The 20,363-nt window shown below is 47.1% G+C and overlaps 1 protein-coding gene and 1 non-coding gene across 4 annotated transcripts; both read right to left on the bottom strand.

Moving 5' to 3' along the window:
- Nucleotides 1–7,146: 7,146 nt before the first annotated feature.
- TMEM107 (transmembrane protein 107) lies at nt 7,147–20,012 on the bottom strand. 3 transcript variants are annotated; one of them, XM_014467947.2, is made up of 5 exons: nt 19,822–20,012; nt 19,610–19,677; nt 19,433–19,533; nt 18,166–18,262; nt 7,147–7,704 (listed from the first exon to the last, which is right to left on the bottom strand). In XM_014467947.2, exons 1-5 carry the CDS (start codon nt 19,906–19,908, stop codon nt 7,692–7,694), a joined length of 366 nt encoding a protein of 121 aa, XP_014323433.1. In that variant the 5' UTR covers nt 19,909–20,012; the 3' UTR covers nt 7,147–7,691. The 3 variants fall into 3 exon arrangements, with proteins under 3 accessions (XP_014323433.1, XP_023599710.1, XP_014323432.1); XM_023743942.1 differs by lacking the exon at nt 7,147–7,704 and adding an exon at nt 16,362–16,914; XM_014467946.2 differs by lacking the exon at nt 7,147–7,704 and adding an exon at nt 17,156–17,956.
- On the bottom strand, nt 17,160–17,296 carry LOC111823203. Its single transcript, XR_002826215.1, has one exon. It is a non-coding gene; the product is annotated as a U8 small nucleolar RNA (small nucleolar RNA).
- Nucleotides 20,013–20,363: the final 351 nt, after the last annotated feature.

Raw genomic sequence — 20,363 nt, forward strand, 5'->3', positions numbered from 1 at the left:
GCGCCCGCCTGCCGGCCGGACCGGAGCCGCACTGCCGCCCCCGCAGCTCGAGGTCTCGCCCTGGGCCTAGCGGCCCGCCTTCCGCCCTGGGCCTGGGCCGGGGGTGGGAGAGGAGGAAGGGCAGGTGCAGGCCCCGGCCATGCGGGTGGCTGGGACCCTCTGCTGCCGAGGCGGACGTCCCCCCGGGTCCCCGGATGGAGTGTGACAGTTACCCCTGCTCACACCGGGGTGCAGCCGGGGGTACTTGGCAGGCGAGGCCGGCGGCGATGGGCCAGCTTAGCACCAGGGAGGAGCGGGAGGCCGCGCGATGGGGCTGCTGCCCGCATTGGTGGCTGCAGACTGGCCTCCAGAGGGGGGCTCAGCCTTTTCTCCTGAGCACAGGGCTGGGCCAGAAGGGACAAGGTTTTTGTTTTGTTTTGCTTTGCTTTGTTGTTGTTTTGGTGGAAAGAACAATAGGCAAAGGGGGCGCCTGCTGTCCGCGGGTTAGTGGAACTACTTTACGCGCGGATTAGTCTCCTAGGTGTGACCTTGGGCAGCTCCCAGCCCGGTCTCTGCACCTAAAATACTTTAGCTGTGTAAGCACTAAATATGTGTCTGTTAAATGGCTTGATCTGGAACATGGTGCAGAAGATGATCCGCGCCCCTTCCATGCCTGACGGATCGCTCCTTAGATCCTGTGAACAGACCCTGCAGCCGCACAGGCCCCCCCAGCTCCTCCCGCAGGCCCCGCACTCAGCCGGGAGGAAATGGGAGCAGGGAACGGCCTATGCAGTGGAGTGGATGAAGGCAGGTTCCACGATGCAGAAGGGGGCATCTTAGGGGAGCCCTAGTGGGGGTCACTGTGCCCCTGGAGGAGGAGAAGGGGAGGCTGGTGGCCTTGGCCTCTGAGACAAACAGGAGCCAGCTTCTTCCCTCCCCCGCAGGCTTCCCAGGGCCTCCAGGTGTGAGAACCTCCCCCAGGCAGCACCCGCCCCTCCCAGCAGGAGCCTGGGGACTGGCTGTGTCACCAGAGGGGTCCTTTCCTAGCTGGGGCGGAGGGAGCCGATGTGTTGGGTGTGGGGACTCAGCAGAGCTGGGATAAAATGCTCCCAACCCCCTCCTCTGTGGAGCAGCCCCTTCCCTGATCCTTGTGCACTGACTCACAACAGCTGGTGGCTCAACCCATGTGAAAAGGAAGAAAAGAGTGGCTCCCATGATGGCCTCAGATCCCACTGTGGGGGGCTAGCTCTTGCTTTTTGGTCCTGAAACTACTCCACTCTCTAGCCAGTGAACAAAAACACCAAACTCTAAGCTTTTAAGTTCAAAAGCCACAGCACCTGGGGGTGAGACAGAGGAGTTGGAAGGAGGTACACGCGGGCACATCCCTCCCAGCTCTGCCCCACGCCCTCCCTGCACCAGCTGTGAAGCTAGCGGAGGACGAGACAAGGAGGCAGACACTGGTTTAGGCCTGGTCTCATTTCCCCTTGTGGCGGAGTCCGGGACGTGAAAGGGACAGAACCTGAGATAAATTCCGTGCGGCAGGGCTGCTGCGGGTGTGGCGTGGGGAGCTGGCAGTTGCTACTGCACCCCGGTGGGAGCAGCCCCAGAGCAGAAATGAGGGCATGTGTGATCCATGGAGCCGGGGACTGGGAGAATTTCTCTCGGAGAATTCTCACTGAGCAGCACCCCCCCTCCCCCGCCCCAAACCTGTGCTGTGGTGTTAAGGAACTCCCCAAATTTAGATCCGTGGTGGAGGCAGGAGGAGGGGAGGGGTGGGATGACCTGGAAATGAGTGAGGGAATGAGCAGGTAGAATGGAGACCCAGATAAGGGTAAGTTGACTAAAGGAAAATAAGGTAACATCTTTGTATAACTGAGATCTGGCTTCTACATTTACCTGCTTCAGGGCCTGTCAGCTGAATCTCTGGGCCCCACTGCGGGAGGGGCCCAAGTACACCTCCAACAAGCACCTCTGGTGACTCAGATGTAGTTGACGCTTAATAAAGGTTTTCATTTCTTGTTTTGTTTTTTCCCCTCTCCTAACATAACTGGCTGAGAAGATGGGACGAAAGGGGGCTGGGCCATTCCACACTAATGAACTTGCTCCATCCACGTGAGTCAAACCAGACCAAAATAGGCATTCATTTCAGAGACCCTGTGTGTCCCTCAACACAGCATGTAGATCAAGGCCTTCTAGTTAGGAATAGTGCTTGGAATACAGACCCAGGAGCTGCTCAAACCCTGTGACCTCTGGCTGAGCCCTCCTCCATCAGGAAGGCTTTGGAGCTGCCTGCCAAGCCCTGGGTTCCTGGAGAGGAGAGAAACTGCCAGGGATCTGCTGAATGCCAGAGGCTTTACGGAGATTGCTACATGTGTTCAATTTCCTAATTACAAAAACAATGTGACTGCAATCTCCTTGCAAAATATTAAAATATTATACATAAAGCTGAGGCTCCCTGGTCACCTCCCAACTCATTTGTCATTTTTTTTTAAAAACTTTCTGGAAGGTTTCATATATCCTCCTTTATTGGAGGAAAATTTTTTTAAAAAAATGCAATATCTTATCTGAGGATAATGATATTTTTAAAATTCAATATTAGATTTTATTTACTTTTAAAATAATTTTTTTGCCCTGGCCGGTTTGGCTCAGTGGAGAGAGCGTCAGCCTGCGGACTGAAGGGTCCCAGGTTCGATTCTGGTCAAGGGCACATGGCCTGGGCTGTGGGCTCGATCCCCAGTGTGGGGCCAGCAGGAGGCAGCCAATCAATGATTCTCTCTCAGCATTGATGTTTCTATCTCTCCCGCTCTCCTCTTGTCTGAAATCAACAAAAATATATTTTAAAATAATTTTCTTTTTAAATTACAGTTGACATACTTACTATATTATATTACTTTCAGGTGTATAAGTGATTAGACACTTATATAACTTACAAAGTGACACCGTACACGATTATTACAATATTATTGACTATATTCTTTATGCTGCACTTTACATCCCTGTGACTATTCTGTAACTATCAATTTGTACTTCTTAATACCGTCCGCTTTTTCATCCATTCCCCTAACCTCCCTCCCATCTGGCAACTGTCAAAATGCTCTCTGTATTTATGAATCTGCTTATGTTCTGCTTATTTATTTTGTTTTTTAGATTGCATGTATAAGTGAAATCATGTAGGATTTGTCTTTCTCTATCTGACTTATTTCACTCAGCACAATACCTTCTAGGTTCATCCATGTTGTTGCAGATGGCAAGATTTTATTCTTTTTTATGGCTGAATCATATTCCATTATATGTACTGTATACGTTCAAAGGCTGTTAAATCGCATTGTATACCCATATCGTCAGAAAAAAAATAACTTCTACTGTCGTGGTAAACAACCTGCTTCCCTATTTTTAATGGTCTGGCCCTCTAGCAACTTCAGCGCAAAATTTTAGCTAATTTGCCTACAAACATCAGGTGGTCATAATAATCTGGCCCCTCAGTGTATATGCACCATTTTTTTATCCATTCATCTGTTCTATTGATGGGCAATTAGGTTGCTTCCATATCTTGGTATTGTAATTAATACTGCAACGAACATGTGGATACATATGTCTTTTGTTGTTAATACTCACCCGAGGATATTTCTCTCCACCATTGAGAGAATGGAAAAGAGGGAGAAAGGGAGAGAAATCACCTCCCCCATGCACTCTGACCTGGCCAGGGATCGAACCTGCAACCCAGGTTTGTGCCCTGGACCAGTAATTGAACCCAGGACCCTTCAGTGCGTGAGATCAATGCTGTAACCACTGAGCACACCCATCAGGGCTGCATATGTCTTTTCAATTTAGTGTTTTAGGTTTCTTCAAATAACTACCCACAAGTAGAACTGCTGGGTCCTTTTTTGTCTCATGTTATATAAACTTTGTGTTAAAGTCTATTTTATCTTATGTAAGTATTACTTCCCCAGCTTTTTGTTTTTGTTTTTATTTTCATGAAATATCTTTTTACATCCCTTTACTTTCAGTCTGTGTGTATCTTTCTATCTGAAGTGAGTCTCTTGTAGACAGCATATGTAAGGAAGGATCTTGTTTTGTTATCCATTCAGCCACCCTATATCTTTTATTTTAAAATATGTTTTTTTATTAAAAAATATATTTTATTGATATTTTACAGAGAGGAAGGGAGAGGGATAGAGAGTTAGAAACATTGATGAGAGAGAAACATCAATCAGCTGCCTCCTGCACATCTCCTACTGGGGATGTGCCCACAACCCAGGTACATGCCCTTGACCGGAATCGAACCTGGGACCTTTCAGTCCGCAGGCCGACGCTCTATCCACTGAGCCAAACCGGTTTCGGCTAAAATATGTTTTTATTGATTTTTTATTTTAAGAGTAAAAGGAAGGAGGAGGGAGAGAGAAACATTAATCAATTGCCTCTCATAGGCACCCTGACCAGGGATCAAACCCGCAACCTGGATATGTGCCCTGACCGGAATCAGACAGGCAACCTTTTGGTGCATAGGACGTCCTTCAACCAACTGAACCACACCATCCAGGGCCCTATATCTTTCGATTGGAGCATTTAACCATTTACATTTGAAGTAATTGTTGATAGATATGTATTGCCATTTTATTGTACATATTTTTAAAAATCTTTCTTCATTTTCTTAAAGAAGAAATGTTTCTTAGTCTCTTCTTTTTGGTTGCCTCGCTGTGTTGTTTCAGTGTATTAGTTAGAGCTGCTGTGTCTCTCAGTCCAGTCTTGGTAGAGTGGCCTTCTGTAGTAGGTGTCCTCTAGGGCCAGTGGTGCAGCCTCCCTGGTCACCTGAGCTGGTGCTCCAGGTGCATTCCCTATGTGGGCTGTGTGACCTCCTGTTGTAGTTGAGCTTTGATTGCTGTTGGCACAGGATTGGGAGGGATTTGCCCCCAGGTCAATTGGCTATGAGGACTAGCCATCACCATGTAGAGGAGCCAATCCCATGGAGCAGGATTCACTTCAGTGGGGCTTTGGTGCCTACTGAGCCCACCCCTCCAGTGTGTCCCTCATGGAGGTGCTTTGGTATGGTCTGAAGCTGGCCACTAGGTATGCTGGCTCCAGGGCTTCTTAGGAGGTGCAGGCCAAGGTCAGCCACCGCCTGTGCCCTGTCTGGGGCCACCACCTAGCTACCCGGCCACCCAACATGAGCTACAGAGCAATCTATAGGTGGCTGCTACTTGTGCTGGGCTTCGAGGTGACCAGGAGATACCAAACTGCAAACCAAAGCTGGCTGCCACTAGTGCCAGGCCCAGAGCCACTTAGTGAAAGGTACATGGCATGCCAAGGCCAGATGTGGCTTGTTTGAGAGATTTTAGTAAAATCTGAAGCATAAGCCAAAAGAGGCAATTTTTATGGAAAAGCCCCTGGAAATGGCTTGGGTGACCCACAGTTGATTGGGGCAGGGTTTCAGGGAATCATCAGGGCAGGGTAAACAGTGTTAGCCAGGTTGATGGAGACTCAGCTATGGTGCCCACCAGCACCTATAGGGGAGGGCTCAGCAAAGAAACAATTGTTACTGCCAGCTCTTCTGTCTGGAGAAAGCTGCCCCTCCAGCCCTCGTCCTGATGCGAGACAATTCAGTTCCTCTCCATATGTCCCTCGACCTTTCAAGCTGCTGCCCCTGCCCTGGAGCTCAGAGTGAGTGAGTCAGAGTAACTCCATGTGTGGGTCCCTTTAAGAGAAACACCTGGGACTACAGCAGTCTTCCAACTCATTCTGCCATAACCCCAGCTAGTTTTCACAGCCAGACGTTATGGGAACTCGTTTTCCTGGCACTGGAACCCTGGGCTGGGGCCCCTCCTCCTCCAGGGGGACCTCCACAGCCAAGACATCCCTCCCACATGTGGGTGTGGGACCAGCCTTTCCTCATCTCCACCCCTCCTACCTGTCTCAACGTGACTTCTTCATATCCTTCGTTATATGACTTCTGTTCTAGATTTCAAGCTGTTCTCAGTGATGGCTGTTCTGTAATTTAGTTGCAATTTTGATGTGGTTGTGGGAGGATGTAGATCAATATTAGATTTTAAACTAGGTAATAGGTAATGATCAAAATTCAAAAGTTACAAAGGAATGTACAGTGAACTTTGGTTTCCAGCTGCCCAGGATTCCTACCTGACACAGCTGCTGTCTCCAGTCTTGTAAATGCTTGTAGATACTTTTTTTCTTTTTTAAGTACAAATACTAACAGACTGTCTGTATTGAGTTGCCCCTTTCTTCTTTCTCTTTTTTCTTTCTTTCTTTTTTTTTTTTTTGAGAGAGAGAGAGAGAAAGAGAAACATTGATTTGTTGTTCCACTTATTTATGCATTCATTGGTTGATTCTTGTATGTGTGCTGACCTGGTATAGAACCTGCAACCACTACTCAGCCAGGGTTCCATTTTTTAAAAAATTTTCTAATTATGGGGGTTTTGTTATTGTTTTATTATTGCTCCCTAGTATCTCTGTCTCTTTCAGATTTCTTTAGCTTTTTAAAAATATGTTTTAATTTATTTTAGAGAGAGGAAGGGAGAGGGAGGGAGAGAGAAACATGGACATGGATTGTCTGCCTCCTGCGCATCCTGCACTGGAGATTGAGCCCACAAGCCGGGCATGTGCCCTGGCCAGGAATCAAACTGGTGACCTCTTGGTGCATGGGACCACATTCAACCAAACCGCGCCACACCAGCCATTTTTTAATACTGTATATGGATGGGAGAGTGCCTCGCTTTTCTTTTAGAGCAGCAGTTCTCAACCTGTGGGTCGCGACCCTTCGGGGGTTGAACGACCCTTTCATAGGGGTCGCCTAAGACCATCAGAAAACATATATAATTACATATTGTTTTGTGATTAATCACTGTGCTTTAATTATGTTCATTTTGTAACAATGAAAATACATCCTGCATATCAGATATTTACATTACGATTCATAACAGTAGCAAAATTACAGTTATGAAGTAGCAACGAAAATAATTTTATGGTTGGGGGTCACCACAACATGAGGAACTGTATTAAAAGGTTGCGGCATTAGGAAGGTTGAGAACCCCTGTTTTAGAGGTTTTCCTCAAATTTCTGCTGATCTGTGGCTCTCTGTTCATATTCAATAGGGACCCCCCGAGAGGATGATTGGAAAGTGTGTGTGTGTGGCGGGGGCGGGGGGGGGGGGGATGGACATTCATTGGCTATTAGTATTGCCGTAGAACAATGGAAGCTTTTTCACGTGGACTCCCAGTGTTGGTGGTGACAGGCTTTCTCTGGTCCACTGAGTGTTTTGAGAGAACAATATCTTCTGTTCATCCCGTCCTTGATGAGGGAGTGGATCTGGAGTAGGATGGGGGTCCTGTTTCTAGTCTCAGTCCTCAGCTCTGCTGGGCCTGGGCCTAGTGTCCCCAAATTCAAAGCCTCCTCAAAGATGAGTGTGGGGAGGGAGGGGCGGTATGTGTGACGCAGGTGTGGGGTGAGGCAGCGCCAGGGGTTTCATCACTGGACACAGACTCTCAGCTCCCCTGTGTTTAGCGTGGCCAGACCCAGAACCTGGGGACCTGCAGGATCTTTGGGCATCATGTCCTCCTGACGCCCACTGCCCTGCTTGGTCTGTCACCACACTCTGGCTGACGCCCAGCCTCCAAAACCTTGCTGAAATCCTTGGTCTGCCGCTGTCTTCTCTCCTGATCTCGAAGTCCTCGTAGTTTTACACCACTGTGACTGCTCTCCTGTTATTTGGTTAACCTTTGGAAAGGAGAGAAGACAAATGCTCATGACCCGTATGTTTATCCAGAAGCTTTACCACCGTTTATTTAACCCCCCAGGGATCAGCCTTTTAGGTTGTTTCCAGTTTTCTTGCTATTACAACAGTGCTCTTAGGACCATTGTAAATACCTACCATGATCAGCCCTCAGTCCTATGAGCAAGGCATTATCTTGATTTTACATTTAGGGAAACCTAGACTTAGAGAAATGCCTTGGGGTGTCTTTTTTAAAAAGTTGGCTAAATAGTGGACTCCTGGGCACCTGTTTGGGGAGGATGGGTTTGGGCAGGACCCGTTGCCCAGTGTTCCTGTAAGGACAGCCCTGATTAGACTCATAAAGCCCTGATCACTTGCTACCAGTTTGGCCAGGGAGCCAGCTGGACAGCACAGGCCCAGCCCTCAAGGCCACTGTGAGGCTGGGTAGTGTGGGCATGGGCAGTGGGGGAGCCACAAGCCAGAGCCTGTGTGGGCAGGACAAGACAGGCAGGTCAGAGTCTGCTGGGACTAGGAGATGGGGATCCCTCCTGGTCCCACTCACTCTTCAACCTCCATTCATTAGAGATTCACTGGGGTTGACAAGCTCCTCTATTTGGGGGGTTAGGGGTGGGGGGTGGGGAGTCCCCCTCTGAATAGTGTGGTTGGCAAGAAGCCATGTTTTCCTAATTTCCCTCCATATCACCTGCCAAGCCAGAGCCTGCTGGTAGTGGGTGCTCGATCAACTCCTGCAATAATGAGCCAGCTGATTTGTCCTGACAAGCCAGGAGACAAGGGTTCTAATCCCAGCTCGTCCTGTCTGCATGATGTCCTGAAGCAAATGGCTTTCTCCTTGGGCCTCATTTCCCTCATTTGCTCAATGAGGGCTCTTTCATTCTACAATGCTAGGCATGCTGCTGGCACCAGGAGTTGCAATAACACACAAGAAAAGAGATTATTAAACACAGTGTGATTGTCAATTATACCTCAGTAAAGCTGAAGAAAAAACACACCAGGAGATCTTTTTAATTTTTTTTTTCAAATTATAAGAGAAAGTTCATTTAGAAAGTTATAGAGGTAGGAGAAGTGAGCCAGCTGGGCTGCATAGGAAACAAGCTACGGAAGCAAGAAAGGCCCTTGGAGCTTAAGAGAGAGAAAGGGAAGAAGAGGCCACGGGAAAGGCGAGGGCCTGCTCCCAAGAGGGAGAGCCTTGAAATCTCTGATGGACATAATCATCCAGACACTTGCCAACACAGTGTTACTGGACTAAAGGGTTCTGTTTGCCTGTGTGCATCAAAGCCCAATCAAACACGAACAGGAATTTGCAGCCAAGAAAGTAAAGGGTTATTTTTAAGGAAATGGCGCCCCAACTGGAGTCACAGGTGATGGGTTATAGAGGGGGAAATCATTACTCATGGTGGCTAAAGGAGTTGGGGTCTTGGGCTCTATGGATTGGTTGGGACCAGAGGAGTAGTTAATCACTGTATCGAGTCCTGACATCAGTCTTGGCTTTGTTCTGTCTGGTTTCATGAGGGTGTGGTTTGCCGGGCCATTGTGCTTTCCTGGGCCTGGGGTTGAACCACAACTGAAGCCACAATGTTATCTGTAGCTAGACCAAACTCTTGTTTCTGTGATCAACAGACCGGCGGCTTTGTTCTTAAGAGAGTTTGATGCTGACCAGAACCTGAGGTTCTAAGGGCTTAATGATTAGAAAAAGAGTGAGGGGGACAGAAAGGAGAAAGGGTATATATATATATATATATATATATATATATATATATATATATATATATATAAAATTGATTTCTTAGAGGAAGGGAGAGGGAAAGATAGAAACATCAGTGATGAGAGAGAATAATTGATCAGCTGCCTCCTGCACGCCCCCTACTGGGGCTCGAGCCCACAACCGGGTCAAGTGCCCTTGACCAGAATAGAACCCAGGACCCCTCAGTCTGCAGGCTGACGCTTTATCCACTGAGCCAAAACAGCTAGGGCAAAAGGGTCTTTTTTAAAATAAGAGTTTGAGTCCAACTGACAACATATACCATATCATTATCTTAAATGCTTTCGGAAAGGCTCGTATTAAAGACACGAAGTTCCTGCATGGTGACAACGGCTCAAACAGACGTCAACCAAAAGGAAGAAAGACTGAGGGCTCACGTAACCGGAAACGGCAGGATCCAGGTGCTCACGTGTCAGCAAGGCTGTCTCTCCTTTCCTAGCCTCTGACTCAGCTTCATTTCCGAACAGGGAAGATAAGCAGCTGCAGGCTCATATTATTTTTAAATATTATAGTTTGTATGTTTGTTGTTGTTTTTTTAATTTATGTGGTTCAAATTCCAAAAGTTCAAAGAGCAGACGGAGGAAGTCTCTCTCCAACCCTGTCTCACAGCTCCCCACCTTCTGCCACCCAACAACCAGGCCTCCCTCTCCCTGCGCCTCCTTCCACAGATGTTCTGTGCTCACAGCTCTCCACTCGTTTACACAAAGGGAAGCAAACCACAGCATATGAACTCTTCTGTGCCTTAGTTTAGTCAGGTAACTGGGAGATCATTCCATAACAGTATATAAAGTTTGCTTCCCCCCCCCCTCCCCCCGTGCACAGTATTACACTGTAACATAACTTAACCAATCCCCTATTGAGATTTAGATTGTTCCCAATCTTTTCCAATACAAACTAAACTACAAAATAAATAAATAAATAAATAATCCACACATTCCCATTTCACCTGTATGCAAATGTGTAGGGCTAATTCCTATAAATGAAAATCCTAGGTCAAAGGGTATGGGTACTTGCAATTTTTATTAATTTTGATGGATATTGCCAAATTGCTTTTTGTGGATATATTTCCAATTATTACTCCCACCAGCAAACAGGCGAGGCCTGCTTACTTAAACCCATACCCTCTCCAACTTTCTATGAAACTTTTTGGTCATTACAAATATAAATTAAACATGATTGGCATTTTTCTTTTATTTTTCTTAGAGAGAATGGAAAGGAAGGGAAGGAGGGAGAGAGAAATATGGGTCTGAGAGAGACACACATTACTTGGTTGCCTCCCACACGGGGAACAAACCTGCAACCCAGGGATGTGCCCTTGACCTGCATCAAACCCACAAGCCTCCGCTGTGTAGGCTGAGGCTCTACCACTGAGCCACACCAGGCAGGGTGATTTGCATTTTTTTATGGTGAATGAGGTTAGGCATCTTTCAATATATTTGAGAGCTGTTTATGTGTCCTTTTCTGTAAAATGTCCATACATATTTTTGTACATTTTTATTGGGTTGGTATTTTTCTTATAGATCTGTAGGAGATAGTTATGTATCAACATTAGCCCTTCCTCTGCAATATGAATTCTATTTTCCCTTGATTGTCATCTATCTTTTAACTTGCCATGCATGCATTTAACATTTTTTTTGGCCTTTTTTTTGTGCATTTAACATTTTAATATATATTCAAATGTATGTCTTCTCTTTTATGACTTTTGTGTTTTGTTTTCATATTTAGAAATGTCTTGCCCAAAATGCATAACCTACCCAGTCATGAGGAAACGCTGGACGAATCCAAACTGAGACATTCCACAAAATAACTCACCAGTATTCTTCAAGTGTGTCAAGGGGGGAAAAAAACGACCAAGCGATGTTTCTCTTTCATCGATGTTTATAACTCTCTATCTCTCTCCCTTCCTCTCTGTAAAAAATCAATAAAATATATTAAAAAAAAAAAGAAACAAAAACGACCAAGGAACTGTCTCAGATTGGAAAAGGCTAAGGAGACATGACAACTAAATCCAATGTGAAACCCTGGATTAGATCCTGAATGACAATGGGCATTAGTTGGAAAACTAGCAAAATTTAAATAAGACCTATTGATTAGTTAATAGTATTGTATCAATGATAATTTCCTGTTTCTATTACTATACCACTAGAGGCCCAGTGTATGAATTTGTGCACGGGTGGGGTCCAGCTGGGGTCCAGCTGACCCGCCCTGATAGGGGCCCCATCTGTGGGGCAAGCCAGGGGAGGGGCTGCGGGAGGTTGGCCGGTCGGCCCCGCCCCCACTGGGCTGGTTGACTGTCTGCAGTGAGCATCATAGTGACCTACCTTTCCATTCCTTCTGGTCGCTTAGCTTTTATATATATAGACTAGAGGCCCGGTGCACAAAAATTTGTGCACTTGGGGGGGTGTCCCTCAGCCTGGCTTGCGCCCATTTGCAGTCCAGGTCCCCTTGGGGGATGTCCACCTGTCGACTTAGGATCAGGCCTAAGCTTGCAGTCAGACATCCTTCTGGCAGCCAGGGAGCCCTCAGGGGATGTCCGACAAAAGGCTTAGGCCCCCAAGTGAGCTGTGATGAGGAAGCTGGGGTGACAGAGTGGCCACACTGTCCCGCCCCACTGCCCTAGGTCGGGTCACACACAGGACGCCCGGGCGGGCCGGCGGATCGCTGCTGCCCCGCCCGGCCGCCCCGGGTCGGGTCGCATATGGGACGCCCACTGCCCCGGGTTGCAGATAGCAAGCCTGGATGGCGGCAGGGCAGGTGGGATGGCGCTGTCCCACCCCACCGCCCCAGGTGGCAAATAGCAGGCCCAGATGGCGACGGGGCAGGCAGGATGTCACTGACCCGCCCTGCCTGCAGTATGCAAATTAGCCGCCATCTTTGTTGGTGGTTAATTTGCATATCGTGTTGATTAGCCAATGGGAGGCGTAGCGAAGGTACGGTCAATTACCATGTTTGTCTATTATTAGATAGGATGGCTATGCAAGCTGTTAATATTTGGAGAAGCTGGGTAAAGGATACTCAGGAACTTTGTACCATTTTTGCAGTTTCCGTAGTTCTAAAATTATTCACAATAAAAAGGTTAAAAACGTCAAGGTTTCTTTGAGTTCATCATTTTTTACACTGTAATCTTTTGTTTTAAGTATGTTTTCTTATTGATTTGAGGGGGGGGAGAGAGAGAGGAACATTGGTGGGGGAATCGAGCCTTCAATACGGGCTTGTGCCCCGTGACCTCTGGATGTATTCGGGATAATGCTCAACCAACTAAGTCACTGGGTTGGGCTATACTGTAATCTTTTCCTTCCTTCCTTCCTTCCTTCCTTCCTTCCTTCCTTCCTTCCTTCCTTCCCTCCTTCCCTCCCTCCCTCCCTCCTTCCTTCCTTCCTTTTCAAAGAGGAAAGGAGAGGGAGAGATAGAAACATCAATGATGACAGAGAAGCTTTGATTGACTGCTTCCTGCATACCCCCTTCTGGGGGGCGAGTCTGAAACCACCCTGATGGGGAATCAAACCGTGAGTGACCTCCTGGTTCATAAGTTGACACTCAACCACGGGGCCACACCAGCTGGGCATGGAATCATTTATCTACCTGTAATATTTGTGTAAGGTATTGATCCATATTTTCCTCCAGATGGTTACACAGTTGTTCTTTTATTGAATAATCCCACTTTTTACCACTGATATTTTTATTTTTCAATTATCTGTTTTAAAAAATTGAGGTAAAAATACATAACAAAATTAACCCACTGTAACTATATTTTTAATGTACAGTGCAGTAATGTTAAATACATTCACATTATTGTGCAACCAATCACCAGAACTCTTTCATCTTGCAAAACTGAAACTGGTACCCCTTAATAATTCCTCCTCCCCTCTTTCTTCTAGCCCCTGGCAACCGCAATTCTACTTTCTGTCTCTATGAATTTGACTGCTTTTGGTACCACATATAAGTGCAACCATGAAGTATTTATCTTTTTGTGATTGGCTTATTCTGATTAACAAGCCACTAATTTCACAATAAAATGGAAACCTATTTCTTTTAAAAAAATATATTTTTTTATTGATTTCAGAGAGGGAGAGGGAGATAGAAATATCAATGATGAGAGAGAATCATCGATTGTTTGCTTCCTGCACACCCTCCAAGCCTGCAACCCAGGTATGTGCCCTGACTGGGAATCGAACCATGACCTCCTGTTGCTGATCACACAGCCAAGGATAGAGGGTGCACTTTGAACCCTCAGCTTGCTCCCATAGCTTTTGCCCTGGGCTAGAGCTCACATAAGAGAGCCAAGACTTGGAAACCTGCAGCATCTGGTTGGTGTTTGAAGACAAGAGGCAGATGAAGTCAACCAAGGAGTAGTGACCACCAACATTTAAGGGACAAGCCAAGGAGACAAACCAGTATTGTCCCCAATGACTGATACACTGTAGGTCCTCAATCAGTATTCACTGGATGAGTCTGAGGAGCAGCCAGAACAGTAGGAAGTAAACCAGGTGAATCAATTTTCAGAAGCCAAGGGAGAAAATTTTTCAAAAGAGAAGAGTAGTCAACATGTTATATGCTGAAAGAGGTCAAGCTAAAGTCTAAGAAGTGCCGGCCCATATGGCTCAGTGGTTGAGGGTTGAGCTATGAACCAGGAGGTCATAGTTCCATCCCGGTCATGTCAGGGCACAAGCTCCATCCCCAGTAGGAGATGTGCAGGAGGCAGTTGGTCAACAGTTCTCTCTCATCATAGATGTTTCTCTCCCTCTCTCTTCTTCTCTGAAATCAATAAAAATATATTTTAAAAATAATGTCTGAAAAGTGACCTCTGGTTTTAGACACAAGGGAGTAATTAATGATGAGTAGTTTCGTGGGATGGTAGGGCAGGAGTGTGCTGGCAAATGTTAACAACCAACTTTCAAAAAAAGTGTCCATTTATGTATGTACATAAGTTTATTACAAATTTCACTGATATAACGGATATGTAACAGAATGCACAAATAAAATATACAATATTCTTTATTCTATATTCCACTTTCATATCCATGATTTCATAAATGGAGTTGTATCCATTTATGTAGTTTCAACATGAATGTTGTTTGATATTTTTATTTACATTTTCAAGTAAGACAAAAAGTGAAACAATGAAGATATGTTGAAACTTCTGGTTCCTCAGTGACTTGAGTCACTTCTTTGATATTCTTGTCCGAAATGCATAATCTCAATCTAAACATGAGAAAACACTAGACAAATCTGATAATAGTTTACAAATCCTGGAAGAATATTTCCTCAATTTTTATGTTATTCACAATGCAACAGTTACAGACATGACACTTCTAAATAGAATCTGCATTATTAACATTTCTCCATTGCTTTCTTAAATCTACACAATCAACAATTGATATGTTGTGTTTGCCAATTTCTGTGGTGTAAATATTCCCACCAAGGCCAATTTATATCTTTCTTCCTCGCTTTCTTTCTTGTTGGGGGCGGGGGGGGGGGGGGGGGGAAGAGAGAGAGAGACGTCTTTGTTCCACTTATTTATGCATTCATTGGTTGCTTCTTGTATGTGCCCTGACTAGAACCTGAAACATTGGCATATCAGGATCATGCAGTAGTAAAACATTATATAGTATCTCTACCATACAGGTACAATAAATGTAAGTAATCTTAAGAGTATGTAATAGTGTTCCTGGCCTGGTTGCTCATTTGCTTAGAGCATCGTCCTGATATGCCAAGGTTTCAGGTTTGGTTCCCAGTCAGGTCACATACAAGAAGCAACCCCATCAAACCTTAGAGGGAAGCCAGGGGAAGGGGATAGAGAGGGGTAAGAGATCAACCAAAGGACTTGTATGCATGCATATAAGCATAACCAATGGCCACAGACAGTAGAGGGGTGAAGGCATGTGCTGGGGGGTGGGAGTGGCCAGGGAGAGGTCAATGGTGGGAAAAAGAGACATATGTAATACTGTCAACAATAAAGAATTTAAATTAAAGAAGCAGCAACCAGTGAATACATAATGGGACAACAAATCCATGGTTCTCTCTCTCTACCCCCCACCCCAAATAAAAATTTTAAAAAGAGTATGATAGTAAAATGTAAAATAAAGTATTTGATTTTGATATCATCTCTGTTTTTAAATATATATATTTTATTGATTTCAGAGAGGAGGGGAGAGGGAGAGAGAGAAACATCAGTGATGAGAATCACTGTGTTACATTTAGCCACTCCGCCTACTGGGGATAGAGCCCAAAACCTGGGCATGTGCTCTGACTGGGAATCAAAACAGTGTATTGGTTTATGAGTTGATGTTCTACCACTGAACTACACTAGCCAGGCTATAATTTAATTTTTTACAATAGTTGCGTTTAACAACTGGTTCACAATGTTTCTGTAAAACAAAAAGTTATCTTTCACCAATTAGTAGAACACACCCCTGGTGGGGATGAAAGCCAGACGGCAGGGGGATATGACTTCTCTAACCATTGCCAGCAATGTCCACCTCTTCTCACAATATGCTCCCCTACCTCTCTGCTCCAGCCAGGACTCACTCAAACTGCAGCTATAGAAGCAGCACCTGCTACTGTGGGCAAACTGATTCCTACTCCTCAGCATGAGTAAGTTTCCTTTGTAGCACTTACAACTAATTGCTATTAAATGACTCTGGATTTATAGGATATTGTTTCTTTTCTGTCTCCATGAGTCTTAATAGCTGTGATGGCTGAGGCTGAGTATAGTCATATTCACATGGATTCCCTCAGGAGAGAGTTAGAAACATCGATGAGAGAGAAACACCGATCAGCTGCCTCCTGCACATCCCTCACCGGGGATGTGCCCGCAACCCAGGTACATACCCTTGACCGGAATCGAACCCGGGACCTCTCAGTCCGCAGGCCATCGCTCTATCCACTGAGCCAAACCGGTTTCGGCTCCATGAGGCTTAATAGCTGTGACGGCTGAGGCTGAGTATGGTCATATTTGCATGGATTCCCTCAGGAGTACCTATTACAGTGACTGCATGTAAGTGCTCAATAAGTATTCACTGACTGCATGCTCAAGATGAAGGGCTGCCAGGGGAAGGAAATATGGACAGCGAAAGGTTATGTATGTGTGAGGCAGCACCTGAGAGGCAACACCAGAAAGCATCTTTTAGGATGCCATTAGATTTTTTAGAATGCCCTGGTTCCATCTTCCCAACATACACCAAACCAGGAAGCATCTATCTTGTGACAAGTTACAACTTTTGTAGTTTGTATGTATAATACTTAATCGGTATATGTGTTTTAATAACCTTTTAAACATGTTCTTGCCATGTGCTGGCAGGCAGAGGTGGGATATTGCTCCCCTGGGAACAAGTTTGCCAGGTTTCAGGGTGGGAGCTCCAACCACCAGGAAAATCCCCGTTGAACAGGTGGCCTTTCTTGCTATAGTGAGGTAGAAGGTTAGAGAATAGACCATCTGTGACACCAACGACGATCAACATTACCGTTTTATAGAAAACAAAAGAAACACAAAATGATTCTTTGTTCATTCAAGTTTTCCAAAGCTGCTTCTTTTAAATATTAATAGCGAAAACTTGGAGGTCAGATACAAAATACGCTGTGAAACACCGCAGCAACGCAAGGGCGTGGAAATCAAACGCTAACACCCTAGCAAGTAACTCCCTGCTACGAACGGATAAAGGGGGAAGATCGTCAGGAAGAATCAGATTAGGAGCAATCAGGGTGTTGCAAGTCCTGATCACGCAGAGACGTTAATCACGAATCATGCGATCTCCAATCATCATGTTCCAATCTGCCCTCCAGAAGGAGGGACAGGTAAGGATTATCCTACCTGACGATAAACGCGGTCTCTGCGCACTCCGGACTCCATGGAAGGGATCCCACGAAGACATAGAGTGAGTAATAACACGTTAGCCTGAGCACTAAAATTATTCAGATCCCTCCTTTTCTGTTGCTACATTTATTTTCAGATCTTTCTAAATACTATGTTTTTTCCATTTGGCAACCAAAAGGAATAAACTAAATTCTCCCAGAATGCTCCGCTCGCGAGCGTGCAGTCTTAGCCGTTAGCACCACATTTACATATCTCCGCCCACTCCCTTCCGCCATTTACCGTAATAACCACGATAAAAGCGGTACATATTATCTCCCAGTCTGCAAGGCTGGAAAACAGCCTTCCATTTCTCTAATAGTTTGGCTACCCCAATTCTCCCCTGAAATTTTTATAAGTTTTGAGGTTACTCTAAAATAGGATTTCATTACAAAGCTCTAAATAAAACGCTAATAAATCCCAGACTCGACAGTTAATTACTCTAACACTAACAACCTCCACCAAATGCCATTTTAGGGGGAGTTGGGGGGGCGGGGTTCCTCCTTTCAGGAACGGCGAATGCTCCTCCAGCCTTTCTTCATGCTCTCATGAAGGTAATCAGAACGGTTTCTTTTTCAGCCCAAAGACGCTGATGAATAATGCCGTTTCAGTGACAGCCGGGAGGGCACTGTGGGAAGTAGGTGGTAGGTTTAGGGCCCTTTCCAATAAAAATCCCCAAATCCCTACGCCAGACACCCCGCCCCCAAAGTATAGGTGGGGCAGGACTTCAAAAGACTACAGGAGCTTGAGTGGATCTGGTATCTCACCTGTGGAGTAAGCCTTCAAATTTAGAGTAAACCTTCTTCCCTCACCCCCAAACACTGACTGTTACTGTACCTGCAGAAGACGAAAATGTACCAGTACATGGTGCACTCCCAGCGCTCAAATATGAAGAAGGAGAGGGCCACAGATGCACTGCAGTGAGCCCCGATGGCTTGGTAACGCACCTGAGTCAAGGAAAACCTTTGAATCAACAGGTGGTGATGGGCCAGAAAAGGCCTTTTCTCTCAGGGTCACTTCTTGCTCCCTCAACAATTGCAAAAGCCAGAGCCAGCAGACCTGCCTTCTGAGTTTTAGGAGAGCCATGAGCCCAGAACTGAGCTTGCACATTTGGGCCTCCAGGGTACCCCATTGCATGTCTAGGGGCCAGCCTGGACTCTTCAGATGAGGTAGGAACAGGCTTCCCCTCTACCCCAGGCCACACAAGAATGCTCACAGTGACCTGATACATTCTGCTGGAATCACCCACCAGCACCCTGGTCCTCTTGGCCCACAATTCAATTGTCAAGAGCCTTCTCTGACCCATCTTCCTCACTTCCTCTGTCTCTTCTGAGTTCCCATAGTGCTTTATTATGGGGCGCGGCTACAGTGTTTGGACAGGTTCAAGCCTCCGACTAATGAGAGGGCACAGTCCTCTCGTTGCCACGTGCAAGTCCCAGCTTTGAGAGGCAGAGCCCTCCCAGCACAATTTTAGCCAACAGCTATAGCTGTAAGCTTGAATCTGTGGTCGGAACACGTGGCCCCACGTGCCTGAGTGATATAGTTCAGGTGCATGTACTGGAGTGGGATTGAAACCCACCAGAATGTTGTAAACATCTTGATCACGCCCTTACTTTGCCTCCTGGGATCCGCTATAAAATAAAGACACGGCTTGTGGGCACTGGCGCTGTCCATCAGAGGGGCAGCGTCCCACCGAGACCCAGCTTTCATTCTCTTGTCTGTCTTTTCTAAGCCTCTCACCGCCCCCACTCAGGGTCGCTGAACCAGGCTGAGCTGGCATGAGTAAGCCATGGCCGTGCCGGCTCCCCACACTTTATATGTTCACACACTCCTATAGCCCAGTGCTTATCACACTGAATTATAGGGTCTGCCTCCTCTTCAAGGTAGAAAACTGTGCTTTCCCTCATCTGGGGATCTCCATTGCCTGGTGCATAGCAGGAGCTTGACAAATGATTGCGGACTGTATTCAATCTGCGTTGACTAAGACGATCTCTCAACTGGAGAGATTCTATTTGCCTGCAAGGGCAGACACTGTTGTACCCCAAAGGGCTCGTAGGTGGCTGAGGGGGTGCGTGATGGAAATGGGCCCTGTGGAAAAGGATACAGATGAGGCTCTGGGTATTGTTGAACATGGAAACTCCTGAGAAGAAACCGGCCAGCTCCACTGCGAAGAGGCCCAGGGTGACAGCGAGCGCTACCACCAGCCTGCGGGGAGGAAGGGGGTGGGCTCAGGCGTCTGGGCTTCTTCTAAGGCCCCTCCACTCCCACCCAAAGTGCTCACTGCATGTCCTGCTTCCTGTACTCTTCGGGGGTGAACGTGAGAGGCAGGCAGGCCTGGATGTTGCTGTCCTGGAGAGCGAGCCGGGCAAAGAGAATGGAAAGTAAAATAGGGGTGTGAGGACCCCACCGGTTCAGGTCCTGGGGGAGAGGCGGGGCCGGGCAGGGACCACCCCGAGTGGGGATGCGGCGGGAGGAGGGGGTCGTAGGTCTTACCCGGGACCAGAATAAGGTGATGACGACCACCAGGTGTGCCAGGAGCGTCAGGAAACGGGAGGGCACGAGCCCCGAGATCCGGCCCATGGCCCCGAGGCCTCCGGGGCTGGGAGCTCAGGGATGGCCACTTCTCAATCCTCTGGGCTCGCGGGGAGGAATATGGGCGCCTCCTTCCCGCGGGCACTCGCGCCGCCCAGTTGCCGTGGCAACAAACGAAAGCGGCGCGCTCGGACGGGATCTTTGAAGATCTCGCGAGAACAGTGAATTTCGAGCTGCTGGGAGCCTCCGGGTCAGCGCAGGCCTGGGCTCCGCTGGGCCGGGGGGCGGGGGGCTGGGGGTGGGGGTGGGTGGCCAGAAGGTCGCCCAATGGGCCGGCCCAGCTCCCCCGCGGGCAAGCCGAGCTGTCGGTGTCTGCGGTGTGAACCCTGCACCTTCGCCCGCCAAAATCTGCCCCGCACGGGGCGGGCGGGACGGGAAAACCCGCCCTGTCCCAGCCCCGGGGACACTTTTCTTCTTTCCCCGTCGCCCAGTCCCCGGGCCCC

Source organism: Myotis lucifugus, unplaced genomic scaffold, assembly GCF_000147115.1.
Source record: "Myotis lucifugus unplaced genomic scaffold, Myoluc2.0 scaffold_420, whole genome shotgun sequence".
In the NCBI taxonomy this organism is placed as follows: domain Eukaryota; kingdom Metazoa; phylum Chordata; class Mammalia; order Chiroptera; family Vespertilionidae; genus Myotis; species Myotis lucifugus.

Excerpts from the sequence above, each read along its gene's own strand:
- TMEM107 (XM_014467946.2), bottom strand. The coding sequence starts at position 19,908 with ATGGGCCGGATCTCGGGGCTCGTGCCCTCCCGTTTCCTGACGCTCCTG. Across the intron at positions 18,263-19,432 it reads CAATACCCAGAGCCTCATCT|CCATCGGGGCTCACTGCAGT; the intron begins GTATCCTTTTCC and ends TGCGTTACCAAG. Across the intron at positions 17,957-18,165 it reads TACATTTTCGTCTTCTGCAG|TGCCCTCCCGGCTGTCACTG; the intron begins GTACAGTAACAG and ends TACTTCCCACAG.